At 40.1% G+C, this 17,825-nt stretch overlaps 2 protein-coding genes across 7 annotated transcripts in view; one reads left to right on the forward strand and one right to left on the reverse strand.

Moving 5' to 3' along the window:
* si:ch211-160o17.6 (protein FAM107B) overlaps window positions 1-3,548 on the reverse strand; it is a 16,852-nt gene extending 13,304 nt beyond the window's left edge. For 2 of the 3 annotated variants that reach the window (XM_053226988.1, XM_053226986.1), the window contains exon 1: window positions 3,410-3,548. The gene's annotated coding sequence lies outside the window, so the exon portion shown is untranslated. The remainder of the gene's footprint in view (window positions 1-3,409) is intronic. The other variant, XM_053226987.1, reaches the window with a different exon arrangement.
* mapk14b (mitogen-activated protein kinase 14b) overlaps window positions 3,431-17,825 on the forward strand; it is a 26,552-nt gene continuing 12,157 nt past the window's right edge. For 3 of the 4 annotated variants that reach the window (XM_053226985.1, XM_026935171.3, XM_053226984.1), the window contains exons 1-3: window positions 3,444-3,883; window positions 9,819-9,948; window positions 12,748-12,806. In XM_053226985.1, coding sequence (XP_053082960.1) covers window positions 3,444-3,883; window positions 9,819-9,948; window positions 12,748-12,806 — 629 coding nt within the window. Of the gene's footprint in view, window positions 3,884-9,818; window positions 9,949-12,747; window positions 12,807-17,825 lie in introns of all 4 variants that reach the window. The other variant, XM_034314058.2, reaches the window with a different exon arrangement.

Here is a 17,825-nt window from a genome sequence, read left to right on the forward strand (position 1 = left end):
AAAAAAAAAAGTAAGACATGTCATTCTTTATTAAATGATTGTAATACTAGGAAAATTGCTGTGGTGTAAGAGGAATAAAACTTGACAGGTGTGGTGTTATGGGAAAATAATCAGCGACGTGGTGGTGGGATGTGGCCTGGCCTGATGCAGAGAAGCGCCTTATTTATAGTAAGTACAGATTTATTTATAGTAAAGGAGAGATTTATTTATAGTAAGTACAGATTTACTTGAAGTGAGGAGAGAAAAAAAATCTGTGTGAACATTACTGCTGTGAAGATGTAGGGATGTTTGGGGTTTTGATAGAAGTTTAAATGTGTTAAAAATGACAGATTGATACCATGAGAATGCCTTAGCTATGTCCTGTCATTTTTCTTTTTTTTCCACATGGTAGTTAACACATTAGAGTCTCAATGTGGATGAATGTCCAATTTCTATTTCCTCATGATACACAGCTCTACCGGTCCTTCTCTCAAGTGGATTTCTCAGTGTCAGGTTATGGTTTTATACTTTAAAAAAAATAATAATAAAAAAATAAAAGCTGGCCAAAGAGATATTATACACAAACTAACAATCTTACTCCCAAAGATTTGCATATTGCCAGCCTTTTTTAAAATTTATTTATTTATTTTTGCTTCCTTTCCATCAAAACTGATCAAAGATGTTTTTTTTTTTGTTTTTTTAAATGGATTCCTGATCAAAAGTTGTCAACATGGATGATCTTGACACTCAGTGGTAATACATGAAGCATTATATACAGTCAGGTCCATAAATATTGGGACAGCGACACAGTTTTGGTAATTTCACCACCACAGTGGATTTGAAATGAAGCAGTCAAGATGTGACTGAAGCGTAGACTTTCAGATTTAATTCAAGGGGTTTAACAAAAATATTGCATTAACTGTTTAGGAATTACAGCCATTTTTTAAAGAGTTCCTCCATTTTCACAGGCTCAAAAGTAATGGGACAATTGACTGATAAGCAGTTTCATGGCCAGCTGTGGCCTGTTTCCTCCTTATATCATGATAAATTAAGGAGATAAAAGGTCTGGAGCTGATTCCAAGTGTTGAATTTGCATTTGGTAGCTGTTCATGGGAACTCTCAATATGCCGTCCAAAGAGGTGTTGATGCAAGTGAAGGAGGCCATCATTAGGCTGAAAAACCAAAACAGACCTATCAGAGAGATAGCAGAAACTTTAGGAGGGCCAAATCAACAATTTGGTACATTCTTAAAAAGAAGGAATGCACTGGCGAGCTCAGCAACACCAAAAGGCCTGGGAGACCACAGAAAACAACTAAAGTGGATGATTGCAGAATTCTTTTCTTATTGAAGAACAACCCCTTCACAACATCTAGCCAAGTCAGGAACACTCTGGAGGAGGTAGGCCTATCATTGGTCAAAGTCTACAATCAAGAGCCACCTTCATGAATGTAAATACAGACAGTTTACCTCAAGATGCAAACCTCTGGTAACACTCAAGAACACAAAGGCCAGATTAGACTTTGCTAAAAAACCTCTAAAAAAAAGCCTGACCAGTTCTGATGCAAGATTAACTTGTACCAGAATGATGGGAAGAGAAAAGTATGGAGAAGGAAAGGAAGGGCTCATGATCCAAAGCATACCACATCATCCGTCAAACATGTGGAGGCAGTGTTATGGCATGGGCATGTTTGGCTGCCAATGGAACTGGGTCACTGGGGTTTATTGATAATGTGACTGTTGATAGAAGTAGCAGGATGAATTCTGAAGTGTACAGAGCTGTACTTTCTGCTCAGATTCAGTCAAATGCTGCAAAACTGATAGGACAGCGCTTCACAGTACAGATGGATAACAACCCAAAACATACTGTGAAAGCAGCCCAAGAGCTTGGAAATGAAATGTTCTTAAATGGCCGAGTCAGTCACCTGACCTCAACCCAACTGAGCTGCTTTTCACTTACTGAAGACAAATCTGAAGGCAGAATGACCCACAAACAAGCAGCAACTGAAGATGGCTGCAGTAAAGACCTGGCAAATCATCTCAAGGGAGGAAACTCAGCATTTGGTGATGTCCATGGGGTCCAGACTTCAGGCAGACTTCAGAATTAAACCCTTGCTTTATATCAGAAGCGAATGTAATTCTCCATTGCATTGCATTTCATTTTCATCAGTGCATTGCAGCAGTGCTATACTGAAATGCAATCACTGTCCAAGCTCAGCTCTGATCTGCACTAAAGGGCGTGGCTGTAATCAGATTCCTACTACACTGAACCCTCAGTCACATGATGATGAGTGTTTCTATGACTATGACTTCTATGATTTACTGCTCACAGCAGGAACTCCACACTTATGACGTGTCTGTATTTTGAGTGTAGTTTTTTTTTTTTTCCAAGATTGCATGATGTGCAATTACCCAAAGCTGCCACAAGATGGCGGACGAGTAAAGATGGTCGTGACGTATGGCAAATACATGTGGGGAGGAAAACACTGCTGACAAACAAGCATAAAGCAATTCAAGCAAAGATATGTGCTGTAATTTCTAATCCACACACACCACTGAAGTAGACAAGAATTAGAGAAGGTGAAGTTACATGCTTTCAAAATCACACACTTCAGCAGTAAAAAGTGTGTAAACATACATACAATGGTAATACATGATCTAATACAATTCTTACATACTGGTCAGTACTGAAATATTTTGTTTAGACATCAGCTTCCATTCTGTACGTTCACAAACACACACGCCCAATCCACGCGAGATCGAGCAAATCGCGTGCGCGCTCACACAATGACGACAAAGAGGAGGGCGCGTGCAGCCTTCAATGACACGAAGTGTTGCAAAGTGTTTTGAAAAAAGTGGGCTTTAATGCGTGGCTTGTTTACTTTTTACTTCTAAATGAAAACTTAACGAGTGCATATGAAATATTTAAGAGACTATTTGAGTTATCACAGTATATTGTTTAAGATAGTTTTTGCAAAAAAGTGAACTAATGTTTTTACTTACAGCAGGTCACAAAACAGTACAAAAAACAGTTGATTTTGTATCATAGTACATTTAATATTGAGTAATATTAAACATTACCAGGAAAATAAGGAAATTATAAACCAAAAAAAGACAACAAACAACCAAAAAAATGTGTGGGATGTAGCTGTATATCCATACAATGACATTATATAAAATTAATATTTAATTAAAAACTTTTTTTAAATGCATATCTTGTAGAGAGTAAGAATAAAGTACCCTTAAAACTATGTACATACTTTAGACACTTAAAAGAATATTGAATTAACTCATTTAGAGATAATGTGCTCTAGATAATATAATGAAATAATATTTGGAAATAATTATATTATATTATAATTATATTATAAGGATTGTGCATTGATCGTGTCAGTGACTTTAGCTATAAAACCATACGTTGCGAATTCTCACCTGAACTGAACTGTTAAAATCGGTGATTAACATCATGGCTGGTTTGCTTATTGAACGCGGCACCGAATCAGGAAAAATCTCCCACAGCAAACAGCTCAGTCCGAGAAGAGACGCGCAGCAAGTTGGCAGGCGGATCAGCGCGAGCGCGAGAGTGAGTGTGAGCGCGCGACCACAAACTGCACCTGCAGCACCGATCCATGCACTGATATTGATTTTTGGAGCTTTTGTTGTTGTTGGTTTTGATTCCTCGGTTCAGGAAGCGAAAAGCATCGGAGAGGGGAGGGGGAGCAGAAGTTTTTCAGCCGGACTGAGCTCGCGTTGTTGGGAGAGGAAGGGGGGCCGAGGATCGGCAGGAATGTCCCAGAAGGAGAGACCCGCTTTCTACCGACAGGAGCTTAATAAAACCATATGGGAGGTACCTGAGAGGTACAAGAACCTCGCTCCGGTCGGTTCGGGCGCTTATGGATCTGTATGGTAAATATTACTTCGTTTTCTCTTGCACTTAATATGGTGCATTACTGCTTCAGCATTGCACAACCGAGCTCGTGAAGTCTTTAGTACTCGAGTGCACACTTGCTCAAAGTTGCTCCAGTAGATTTGTGCACAAATCAACACCAGGGATTTAAATCATCATCATCATCGACCCACTTTTCATCCTTTTCATCACTTGCACGCGAAAATTCATACATCCATGCATTCACATTCATATATTCCTCTTCACTGCTCTTGTTTTTGTGCATGCCTCCAAATCCTGGAATCTGTTCATCTCTTCGAATAGTAGCTCTTTTGTTTACAGAAAACATGCATGAGTTATTAAGAGTGTGAGACCCTTTAAAAAGCATGGTTGCACTTTCACGTCCAGGTTTGTGTGTATTAGTTTCACTTGTTGTCAGTGAATAGTGAATAAGGTGGACATTTTCGTAAGACACATGCTATGCAGTGTTCTTGGTGGACCGAATGATGTCACCCAGCATGTCTCTGACTCACACTTCCAGGATTAGGTGGTCTCCTCACTGCTGCTTCAGTGACTCATGCTTGATGGGGGCTTCCGATCCCTCAGGGATGTGTCTGATCTATTACCAAGCAAGAAGATATTGCGATCTTCACGATAGTGACAGATCTCTGATCACTGACCTTTGACCAGCAGAATCTGTAATCGTGTGCTGGGAATGTCATCTGTGGGTGTTTGCATGAATGCAATCCTCCGTCCCATTAATGTGACTCTTCCTCACATAACTTCTGAGATACCATAGAAACCCTGAGTCACACTATTGCCACACAATAGATCTTTTTTTTTTCCACTTTATTTAAAGCTTCTGTTTATGTTTTTTCTGGCCCAGAAAAAATGTAAATATAACTCACAGCAAGGTTCATGTCATTTCGCTAGGGAGTGGGGTTAGTTGAGGGGAAGGTTATGGCTTGTCCATGTTTCTTTTTTTTTTTTTTTTTTAAATTCATTCAGGCAGCAGAGCTTTCCCCAACTTACAAACCACTTCTTTAATGACTGTGAAATGGAGATATTTCCTTCGTGATGTGACATATTTCTGAGAGAGACAGACTCTAAGACAGCTGAGGGTGGAGGAGAAGGAGGAGGAGGAGGAGGAATGTAGTCAAAAATCAGAAGACAGACTAAGAGACAGGTTTAGAGGTGGGATAATTTTGTCATCTAATTAGTAAAACTTCATATAATTATAATTTATAGCAAAGAACTGTGGAATTCTCGTATTTGATTCCTCAAAGTATTTATTTGTTAAAAAGAGAGAGAGAGAATGATGAGGGAACGACTCTTTATAGCTGCTGTAACGTAAGTGATAACAGGAAATAACCTGTCTAAAATTCCTCAACATTCAGTGTTACTATAAACTATTAATTTTCATTAATAAACATTGTAATTGGCACATTGGCAAATTGCTGTGATATAAGTGAAATAAAACACTTGGGGACTTGATGTTATTGAAAAATAATTATCTTCTTGGGGTTTACGTTGTGTCAGGCTGCATCATGCTACCCCATTGTTGATTATTTTCTTATAATGGCATGCACCAAAGTGTTTTGTTATAACCACAGATTGTTTTTCTGGCCCAGAAATAGGCCCTGCCCTCAGCTGTAACACAGCTGTTCAGTAAAAAGGCAACTCATAAGGCCTAGATATGGGGTTGGTTTGTGTGATGGTGGAAGCCTGTCACATTGTTATCGTAATTTGCGGCAACAGAAGGATTTAAAATGACAAACTGCTGCTTTAAGCACAGTTTGAGCTCAGTCAGGTTGAATGTAAGAGCAGCAGGGGTTTTGTTTTGCTTATTGCTCATAGCAGTGCAGAAAACTCTGTGCTACTCTGGTGTTACAGTGTAGCTGCTGTTCGGAGGCCAACCACAGCACCATGTTCAGATACTAGGAGTCTATTCTGTTCCACTCGTCCGAAGTGTCAGACTTGGATTAGAAGTGCAGGAGCGTCTTGTTCCAGCGTGCTCGGAGCATAAATAGATCACTGTGCCCTGCCATATAAATGCCAGCTTGGTAAATCAGTTTCTATGGCTGTGGTTGAGTGATTCAGTCCTTTCACTGCTGGAGCTTTGTAGTCTTCAGGAAGCCACCTGCAGAATAAATGCAATTTGTGTAAACCCATGAGGGTAATCGTGTGCGGTTTTCAGCGACATGTGCTCTTCTGTTCTCGTTGCACTCTCTGTTGTTGGTGGGCAAAGGTGTGGTAATGTTTGCATGGCTCTTTTTCCAGTTGAGTTGAAGGGAAAATTCTGTGCCGTTGTGGGTAGTTTCTATCAGGCGTGCAGAATTTTTGTGGCGATCACACATGCATTGAGGGCGAAGTGTGCCGTGACATGCTTTCCACTTCCTGAATGCTGTGAAGCTTCTGGAATGTTTTCAGAGTGCAGATGTAGGGAAGGTGGGCACAGGTACAGTTGTGTCTAAAGGTCTGGGTTGAAAGAAGTATTACTGTTTATTCGCGTGTGAATCATTGAGAACATTTCCGACATAAAAATCTGTATGCAGGATGCTTTAAGCATTCTTCAGTGCTGAGTGTTTGCACTTATTTAACCGCAGTCTTTCTGGATCTGGCACCAGCAGGCAGGAAATTCAGCATTAATGCTACTCGTGTTCGGGGGCCAAGCCATCTGGCTGAATTTGCACTGTCGTTTGCAGGAACTTCAGGGGATTTTTTGACTTTGTTCTGTCGCAGCTTGTTGCTCCCCGGAGTGCATTGGGAGCTGTCCGTGCTTTTCTTTCTTTTTTTTCTGTCTTGTAATCAGCTGAGACGGTCTAACGTGCAAAGTTCTTTATGCACTCATTTGCGTGTCTGTGGCAGCGCTCCTGAAAAGACAATCTCGACACACAGAAGCTGGAAAAGTACTTCCTGTTGCATTGCTCATATAGTTTGATTGACTAGTACTGTGTAGATAGCTGGGCCTGCATGTGGTCTAAAACCCTGGACTTCTCGGAGACTGAATAATATGTAACAGAGTCTTCTGTGCCTTGATAAGGAAATGGGAGCTGTCCCTCAAGCCCTGGTGGTTTCCCAAGTTTCACAATCTTAATCTGAGTCACAGTTTCCAAACCATTTGTGCACAGATGGTATATGTCATAGCCTGGCGTGTCTAACTGCTGAAAATCTTAGGACAATGTTTTAACAGCGCAGTCTTTGTGTGGAGCGTGCTCGTGCTTTTAAGCAAGTGTGTTTGAGTGGGATTTGGCTGTGCAGTAAGGCTGAGCTGAGTCACATTTACTCTTATATAAGGTGTAAAGAGGAAGGTAGAGCAGGAAAGTAAGACATTGCTGAGTCCTCTGGTGCGGAAACTAAGGATTTCTCTTTTACATCCAAATAAATATAAACACTTAGTTTATTTATTTATAAATGTGTAACTGCTAATATATATAAAAGGAGTAAAACACTTGGGGGCATGCAGTTACAGGAAAGTAACTAATGATGGTGTGGTGTGGCCTGATATGACACAGATTTATTATTACCACCCCCAAGCTGATTATTTCCCAATAACCCCTCATCATGAAGTGTGTTATTCCTCTTACACCACAGCAAATTGGCAACAAACACAATGACTTTATTAATGAACAAAACGTCATACTTTTTATTTATTTATAGTTACATTTATTGTTATAGAACATCCGTGAGACAAGTTACTTCCTGTTATCAGTTTCGTTATGGCAGCTATAAACAGTCAATCCCTCACCATCCTCTCTCTTTTTCTTCCCCTTGATCTTAAAAGTCTCTGTGTAAGTTGTCACTATAAAACCCTAACATATTAGAATGAGTGCATTAATATAAAGCTCTTTCAGAGCTGCTGTTATGGAAAATTAATCAGCACCTTCTGAACAATCAGGATCGAGAATTCAGCAGTGCTGTGGTATAATCTGAATTGCCCAAGCTCATATTTCTGCAGATTATGCGTATAATTATGCATTATATTATGTGGACTTGGACACCACAAGTAAACAGATGCCTTGTTGTTAATATTGCTTCCTGTGGCTTACTTGCCAGTGCTTTCTCTTTCAGCTTTCTAAATAAGTTTATCAGTGTGAGTGACCGTGTGGTGAAGTATATTCTTTGGGGACTGCTGTACCTTTTGTCTCCTCCATCTGTACAAGCTTGGCCTAGTTACACTTCCTGGAATCCTTATTGACTCACTTTTAGAGCACACCAGAGCAAAGTGCTATTGTAACTGTCAAGCCATTGTTCCCAAAGATCACACATGATTAGCTTTGCATGGATTCCACACACACAATTAGCTTTGCATGAATTTAATGTCACCTTAAAGCAAATTATTGTGAAAGGTAGACGAAGGAGCTGGAAAGTGCCCAGGCCATTAAAATGGACAAAATTGAAAAAAATGTGATTTATAAAAGATTAACTTCTCTTCATATTCTGATTAGCACTAAATATTTTTTTTTTCACAGTACTTTTTTTTTTACCCCCCCTCAGTACTTTCACTGTAATTCCAAACAAAAAACCAAGGAGTGTGTATAAATGTGCTCAGCTTCCGATATCACAAAAATAAGCTCAAGCTCTAACGTCTATCATGTTCTATATGCAAACTATTAGAGGACAGTGTGGTAATCGGGAGCTTGCGATGTGTTTAAATAGGTCAATGTTCACCATTTTTATTCCATATAAATAACCTATCCATGTGCTATCAGTAATATTCTGATCACTCTGAATTTGAGCTATTCTGTTAGCTGCTGATGCTATATGCTGTAATTACAGTGACATTTTAATTATGTAAGTGTCATATCTTAGTCATTTACCAACACATATGAGAGAAATGTTGATATTCCTGACAGATCTGTCTCATTTTTAATACAGTTCAGCCTGTTAAATCTGTTAAGTCAGCGGCCATCTTAGCAATGCTTTCAGGTTGATGACGTTTTACACAGATTTTACACAGATTTTAAATGCCTCTCAAAATCTGACTAAAACTTCTGGTTTTTGGCTAATATAACATGAAAAAAAAAAACATTGCAAAGTGACCTATTTTTCGCTAGTTGTTTGCTGGTAATGTCTTAACCAACAAACCATTTGGCTCTTTTTACTGGATAAGTGGGACGTATGTAATACACTGCCATGTTGAGTGTTACACGCTGCTCCATTCATATTTTAGCAGTGGCTTGTCTCTATTTAAAGTGTCTCTGGTGTTAGCTAGTTAAATCATTAGCTTTGGTTACTGGCTAGTTTACGCTTTGTGTTCATCTTCCTTTTGCCTAGCAACACTGTACTCATGTTGAGTGGATCAACCGTTTACTTTTAAAGCACCAAAAGCTGCAGAACATGTGTGCTAAGCCAGCTATCGAGCTAACTCAGCTAATTTAAAATAGTTTTGGTTGTTATAGCATTTTTTTTCCTGGTTAGTTATGTAAATAATCAAGAGTATGACAATTCAAATTGAGACTCGGATACTGAAATCACACTTTTGTCAGACTGTGACAAAAACAAGCTCGTTTGCTAAGAGTTAATGTTCCAGTTAGCTATTTGGGATAGGAAGGGAGTACTTAGCTGTGTTTACAAATTACACGTCATGTACAGTATATTCATAGTTCTTGACAGGTGTAGATGTGTTCTACGCATACTGTGGTGTTTTAGGCGTAAAACAAACCATATTAAACAGTGTATTACTCTAAATAGATTGTTTTAATGGTTGAAAATGACAAATTCAGGGTTTCCATCCCATCCAACATGTGCAGCAAGTAGTCCCTTAATTGCTAAAGGATGTTTCCATATGCTCTCCAATAACCTGAGTGTCCTGTCCTTAGCAGTTTTGAAAACTCCACCTTTTAGAGATGACTCATCTTTTGTAATCACAAAGTCCTCAGTGCTCTGCATAAATTGTTTGCTCATCCTGATTTGTGACAGATAAGGCCAGTGACATTGTGTTCTTCTCTGCAGCTCGGCGTATGACGTAAAGACGGGCCTGAAGGTTGCTGTGAAGAAGCTGTCACGACCTTTCCAGTCCATCATCCACGCCAAGCGCACCTACCGAGAACTGCGGCTGCTCAAGCACATGAAACACGAGAATGTGAGTTATACTACTCACCACAATGACAGAAGTAGAAACGTAACATGGCCAGAGTGATCTGCAGAGTTAAAAATAGTAGTAGTTTAGGTGCTCAAAAACAGACTCTTTTTGCTGTGTTTACTGTCTGGTTATGAGTATTATGAATGTCTAAATCAATTCTTACACACATCAGTACAATGTGTACTGAGCTTCTGTCATGGTGATCTGAGCGTCATCTTTTGCTCTCACTTAGACCACTGTACGAGTGTTTTCTTCCTTTTACCACACCCAAAAAACAGCTAAGCGCAAACATCCTCTGTTTGAGGGAGCATGAACCCCAACTCCTGCGTGGTATGCATTTCTTATGCAACAGTATTGATCTCTATCTCACTTTTGCAGATTGTGTGTGTGTGAGTGAATGAGTATATCTGAGTTGGGGAGAGTACAGTACACCATTGCTTAATATTTAATTTGACATAGAGACTTGCATTAAATTGTATGCTGTCGAAGGGATCTGTGGCTTAATGGGAAAAACAGAAAATCCTGATTGCAAATACGCTCATAGCTTCACGGTTTAGCAGGGTTTTTTTTGTTGCTAATATTTTGTTTAGATTATAAATCAGAATTCTGCAAAGGTTTTGTATTTTTATTTTTTTAGCGTAAAGTCCTCTCCCTTACCTTTCTGTGGTGGAAAATGTTCAGTTAGCACTTTACCTCTGACTGTTACAAAGCCCTAACACTGGAGACTCCTTCCATAAATGTTAAATAAACCATCCACATGGAAAATATTATCAACAAGTGCACATGTTTTGTTAATATAGAGCATTGGCCATACAGGTAAGCTTGTGTAAGATTTTACTATAGAAACGGTAACGTTAGAAAGAGCGGATCTATTATCAGTGCTGCTGTTAAAGAAAATGAATCAACACCTTCTGACCAATCAGAATGGAGAATTCAGCAGCACTGTGGTGTAATGGTGATTATTATTTTAGCCATTATCATGAAAGCTACCTGGATTTTGTGCATTGTGGCATTTGGGACTTTTCTTAAGAAGTCTGAGTAAGAACATTAACTATACATGAATGACAGTAAGTTAAAGTAGGACAGAGACTAAAAGAAGAAGCTGTGATGCATAAAATTAGGCAATCAGCCAGTGTTGAGTATTGAAGCTTTTACTGAGTGCTGCTCGGCTTAGTTTGCTTGCATATATGAAAACAAGCTTTTTTTTCCCCTCTAGAGTAGGTGTCAGTGCGTGGGTGAAACACTGTGGTGGGCCTCTGCCACACACACACACACACACACACACAAACACACAAACACACACAGGCTTAACACACACTTCTACGCACTGCCGCTTCCTGCCTGTTTTTTTTTTTTATCCAAATCAGATTTTTGATATTTGGTTGGTACTCCTCAAATCCCTGAAGATGTAAAAAAAAAAAAACAATAATAAAAAAAAAAAAACTCTCATCCCCAACGCTGCTGTAACAGCTGGCAAGTAATCCACTCATGACCTAATTGCTGCTCAACGTTCTAGTGTGAGATGAACAGTGTAACATGAGAAGAGTCGTCATTATAGAGCAGCTCCGTGATTCAGACAGTCACACAGAGGTCATGGAGAGGGGTTCCCAATCCCACTGAGCCCAGAAAAGCTGGGACGACTCATTGGGTGACGATGTATCACAGCTGCAGTTACCAGGGTGATCTCAGGGGCTGTTCACCAACTGACATCGACCTGGAAAGAAGAGATCCTAAAAGGGGTGGAATCCCTAGTAGCTAAGGTTTCACCCTATTTTCGGGGGATGAGGAGAGTCTGGTCCAAGAGAGCTAATTCTGCTTTGTGGCTGTCTCTTTCTCCCTCCGTCAGTCGTTGTGACACAATCAAGGGTGTCTGTCCACGTTAAGAAAATAGTTTACGCTTTACGCCAAATGGATTAAAACAACACAATTGCAGTTTTGGAATGGCATCCCCCAGGACCTTTGTGGCTGTACTTCCGTCTTCTCAGTCCCATTAAGACCTGTTATTAACATCCATTGATCTGATAATGAGTGCAGTACGGATGTGAACGTGTCTTGGGGACTTGTTCAAACCCCTTTTCGAGGTGGTCAGGGATACAAATAGCTGAATAACATTTGTAGAATGTACTCTCTGATAAATGTTCCTCAGTGAGTCTCTGATATCATAGAAGCACTGCCTAGTTAACTGCCTCGTGAGACTCACGCTGGTCAAGAAATTGCAGGTTTTGAGACTTTAGATGGATGAAAAAGCCCAGTGTAAATGGTGATCTGTCTCAGCTGTCCACTTGTGATCGGGTCACCCAAAACTGAGGTTCATAACAAGTCTGAACAGCTGCTCAGAGGATCAAGGTTGGGGGCAGTTAAAAAGGCAAAGAAGAGGTTAAAACAATACTTAGATTGCATTTTGAAAGGTGGATAAACCTGATGTCATTCTTTTTTTTTTTTTTTTGCCACTGTAAGTATCTTAACATTCACTATTTGACTTTTTCTGACACACTGCATGCTACAATAAATATTTTATCCAAAGGGTATACAAACTTTTGCACTCAACTCAAGGTGTTTTTTTTTTTTTTTAAATGCGATTAATAAAGGGATAAATCATTTTATAACGGTTTATAATGGGTGATTTTGAGCTGGAAAGATCACGATGGCTAATAATTCCACACTTATTTCTAAATGCAAATTCCAAATGTGCAATTGTGTGAGACTTTTTTTGTTTGTTCTAGCATCTGCTTTCTAAACACACACTGCATGCAGGCTGATTTGCATTGTCTGAATCTCTGAATGTCACGTTTCTTCCAGGTGATTGGCCTGTTGGATGTGTTCACGCCCGCCACCACCCTCGAGGAATTTACCGATGTGTGAGTAAATTGTTGTTAATTTTTTTTTTTTATTGCTGCGTTGATTTCATCAGCCTTTTGTTCAAATGGCTCATAACTGCAGTTCCATCAGACAGAAAGCATTTCAATAATGTATTACGCACACGTGTATGGTAATAGCTCTATTGTGGCACTGTACTACACTGACAGTTTAATGCATCGACCAATGAGGAGGGTGCATGCACACACACAAAGTACTCAATTTTGGGAAAAAAAAAAAGGCTGAAATGCACCGCTATTTTACACACTTCACAACTTTTGCTGGGCACACGCAACATTTTTAGGTCAGCCGTTTATCTTTTTCTGGCACATGTGCTATCTCGTGCACATGTTCTTTGTTTCACTCTTCTTTCTGAGCTCGGAGTGTGGGAGATATTCAGAAACAGATCTAACAAAGTAGCCTGGAGGCAGCAGGCGGTGTACAGGCAGGTTGATTGTAACGTACGTGTGTGTGTGTGTGTGTGTGTGCGCACTTGGTTACCAGGCAGAACGGTGAGAGGAGGTCCGTTTTTGTGGAAAGACGAATCACAGATGATAGAATATTGCTTCCGGATTGGCTATTGCTCTTTTTAGCATGTGTGTGTGTCTGCCTCTGCATGCATGGTCAACAGGGGGCTTATGACACCAACACACACACACACATTTACCTCAACTGTGAAAAAATGCACTAGCAGCACTTTCATGTGCTTGTTGACAATATGCATGCAGGGGCCCCTTCACTGTTTAGATCAGACAGTGTGTGTGCGCGCGCGTGTGTGTGTGAGCAATGTGACCGTCTGAAGGGATTAGAGCACACACATACTGGGAATATCCACAGTTCCTATGGCAACAGGCTTTCGCCCCTTTATGCATAATTTTTGAATGTGGAATAACCTTCAGCTCACTAAACCTGATGCACAGAGCATTCAGTACATGCGTCAGAGAGAGAGACAGGTGAACAGACAGCATTTTTTTCACCAGACAGTGAAGTATGGGACGATAATAAATGACTTTTACAGTAACAAGACTTTTCCTGATTCCTGCCAAGGTACCAAGAGTACGGAACAGGGTCACGTTGAGCTGGAGAAAGCACAGATCACTGACGCAGTTGACTCAAGGCCTCAGAATGCAGGACATTATCATCATTGCTTGTCAGTTTCTAGGCACTTCGTTTGTTCTTCTTGAGGATTTCCCCCTGATGTTGCGTCACTGTGTTACTATGTTTTTACAGTGCAGATGTTGCAAAAATCTGTAAGGAGTACCTGCAATACGGAAAATGTGTAATCTGTTCCAGGTGTGGTTTCTTCAAAGACGTTCGAAATTTTTAAACACCATTCAAAATCATAGACTTCAGCTACGTTACACGAGGAATTTATTGGAATAACTCGCTGATTGACACACTGACAAAACAGGAAGTGACCCACATCACAGATTTTCACATAATGTATGCAGTTTGGGACGCTACGTGCAGCCCTACATGAAGTTAGTGCCAGTGATGATAAGAAATCAAAATGATGAGTGCAGTAATGATCCATGACTGCTGCACGGTTCCAGATAAATTCCTGAATGAGTTTGTGAAACACAAAATTCTTCAGAACTTCTAGATACAGTGTGTTTTTGTAGATCGTCCAACTTCTTTTTATACTCACATGACATCGCATTTCTCTCAGAATGGCATTGAGGGAGCAGGTCAGTAGGACTGTGTGCAAGAGGTTTAGCACATGGCTCCATGATCGCAAACAATGACTCAGCAGATTTCCGTGTACTACTACATCAACAACATGCTACAAAATTGACTAAACAGGTTGCTGCTTTGACTAATCTCAAAGATGACATGCAAAATGCTTCTCCTTTTGCTGAGAAGCAAGCTGATGAATGCTATTGGCCATTAGTGGTCTGCTTTATGAGCATTAATGACTAGTGTGGAGGGAGGGGGGAGACAACAGGCTTGGAGAGACAGAAAAAAGACGTATGATTTTTCAGAATAAAAATTATTGCAGCTGGTATTCTAGACACTCTTTATAGCTACACAAATGCCTGAAAATATAGTATATTTCCCAGTAATGTAATATCTTCTGTTCACATATGAGCTCGTCTGATAATTTCCCAGTAAATTGCTCTGTCAGTCTTCAACTCTGAATTGTGTTCACACTTAAACCCTTTCTGTTTAATTAACATTAAATTCATGTGTTAAAGAGGCTAGAGAATCACCATAAATTGTCACTTGATTCAAACAACATACTAATGGGCTACAAATGGTGTTTACAAACGTTCACAAGTGTTCAGTAATGGGGTTGTTAGTATTTTGTCATATGATTTATTATGTAGTTTATGGTTAAGTATGCAGTAGAGATGTAACCAAATAGAAGAGAAGGAAGAAGAAAAAGAAGTCTTTATTTGTCACATACTCATTACAGCATTCTTATTATTGTTCGCATATCAGAGCTTGTTAGGAAGTTGGGGCCCCTGGATCAGAAAGGGTTAAAGCCCCAACACTGGCAGCTTGGTGGAGATGTGCATCAGAACTGGATCCTGCAGGATGCCGTTTTACTTTCATGTGCATATAAGTGAGCGGTTACGTATGAAGCTTGTGGGACAAAAAAAGACCATGTTCATTTACATACACAGGCGACACTATGTGATGCATGTTTAGAGCATCTTTGGTAACTGTCTGGTCAGGGTTGTGGTGGTTTAAATTAGGCTACTAGTTGTTCGAAAATATGACAGGCAGGTGCAAACAAAAATAATACTTGTGTAAGCGGAATTAAAAAAAAAACAGTCCTGTGCACGTCTCGTGTTGAGACCATTTATGAACTCGAGTGATGTAGCTGAGGTTGAGGAACTTCCATGCTCACTCCAACCTAGCTAGCTAGAATAAAAACGAATGGAGAATGAAAGGTAAATTCAGCAACTTTTATGTGTATTTTACTGTGATGGGAAACACACACATACTTCACACAGTTCTGGAATTGGATCAGTGACCGTGCTGTACCGCTCTGTCTGGTGGAAAGTGAACGACACTGAAAAACCCAAGTGACTAGCTCCTGTTGAATGTGGAAAGCTAAGAGCTGACTGCTTTGCCTTGTACCGTTTAAAAGGCATGTTTCCCCCTAAAGCTTGGCACTGCTGTCTTTTGGGACGGTGGGAAAATTCCTGGCAACGACTATGGGAAACTCCTATGTGGGAATTTATTGGGAATTTCCTCAGTGCACTTAGGCTCATTTTCTATTTTTATAAATAATGTTCTTATTTACTTGTAGTGTACATGTTCTTTAGATATGATTGCCAGAAACATTACATGTACTGTTTGTGAAGTGTGTGCTTTGTTTGTACACATGCATACATGTACTGCTCTCTATGTAGTTGAACTGCTAACCAGTACATTGGCAGGGCAGTTTGCCCTTTCTCCTTTCAGTTTAGTAGAGTGAAGGGTATTTGACACCATGACCACACACACCACACAGAATGAGAGACAAGAGCCACACTGTGGAGTTGGGCTAGCTGTGCAGTGATTGAACACAGGATTGCTACTTAAATGCAAGACACACATGCACATATGCACACAACTATGTTAGTTTCACACTCTTCTGCTGGCACGAACGTAAAACCATGGAGACAGAGATAAGAATACTACAAGAAGGGCAAAGGGGATAAGTCCAGTGCTTAATTTAGCAAGACATTCATTGTGTGTGTGTGTGTGTGTGTGTGTGTGAGAGAGAGAGAGAGAGAGAGAGAGTGAGTGTGTATACAAGTGTGTTTTAAACGCATTCTGGAGGCTGGACTGCAGCCCCTTAATGGAAAACATTGTTGCAGTGTATGTCTGCAGAAGCTAGCAGTGAAACTTTGAGCAGGAAAGCGCTCCTTACTTGTTTAAGTTATAGCTCAGTGTTTGTATCACTACTTGGGAACTGGTTCTTATGATTCTTATCGCAGCACGGCGCTCCTAGCACCACTGAGGCAACGGGCCAAACACGTTCCCGCTCTGCCGCTGATAGGCTCTGCTGTGTGTCAATCATATCTATGTCCTCCCTCCTTTTGCTCTATTTGTAGGAGTGTTCTGAACATAGACCAAGTCTGTTGCTGAGGATGTTTTATGATATTAAACTTAAGTTGTGGGCACTACACAAATTGCTCTAACAACACAAGTTTGATCACTTGAAGTCTGTTTTATGGTTGTAGCGGTGTGCCCACTACACGAGCAATTGCACATGATGCTTGCACACTACACGATCTGTCACCTGATCACTAAATCCCATTTTCTCACAAAAATAAACACGAGAACAGTCTATCATGTGTCAAGACAGAGCCTGTGCGAGTAGCTGTGGTGGTTGTTTTTTCACTATTTTGTACAGAAATGAAAAAAAAAAACATGAAAATGTGGTGGAAGGATTGATTTGGGAGACTCTTGCAGCCAGGAATGCTGTTCTGCAAAGAGAACTGGAGATATAGTAAAAAATATTGTCTATTTTTATACTGTGCATAGACAGGAATCATGTCCTGTTTGTTTTTCTTTTTACTGTTCCTAACAACCACTTGTGTTTCACATGCTACATAATTTCTTACAAGCATTATTATATTATTCTGCTTACATTTTGCTCTTGCTCTGCCACACAAATAGATGGCTGATAGAACTTGATTCAGAGATATGCTGTGCATGACAGCAGATGAATTTGATTTGCTCTCGGACTGTCATCGGCTGTTTCTCATCGCTGTTCTTGCTACTTGTCATAGAGTCTACAAGATTCATCACCGAGAATTTCCAACAAACTTGAATACATTAGTACACCTGTGACAGCTCACAGGCTGAGAAATTTGCATTGCTGAACCAGTCACACTATACAAGCAGTCCCCAAAATGAGACTGCCACAGGGAAATCTGGGCTAAAATCATGTAGAGTACATTCAGTATTATTGCTGCACAATGAATTAAGCATTTTTCTTCATCTAACACACTACGATCACACTTCAGGAAAAAGTGGGCCATGTGATATCCTCAGATCAGACTTTTTCGTAAAGGGCAAAG

Source organism: Pangasianodon hypophthalmus, chromosome 20 (genome assembly GCF_027358585.1).
Source record: "Pangasianodon hypophthalmus isolate fPanHyp1 chromosome 20, fPanHyp1.pri, whole genome shotgun sequence".
In the NCBI taxonomy this organism is placed as follows: Eukaryota; Metazoa; Chordata; class Actinopteri; order Siluriformes; family Pangasiidae; genus Pangasianodon; species Pangasianodon hypophthalmus.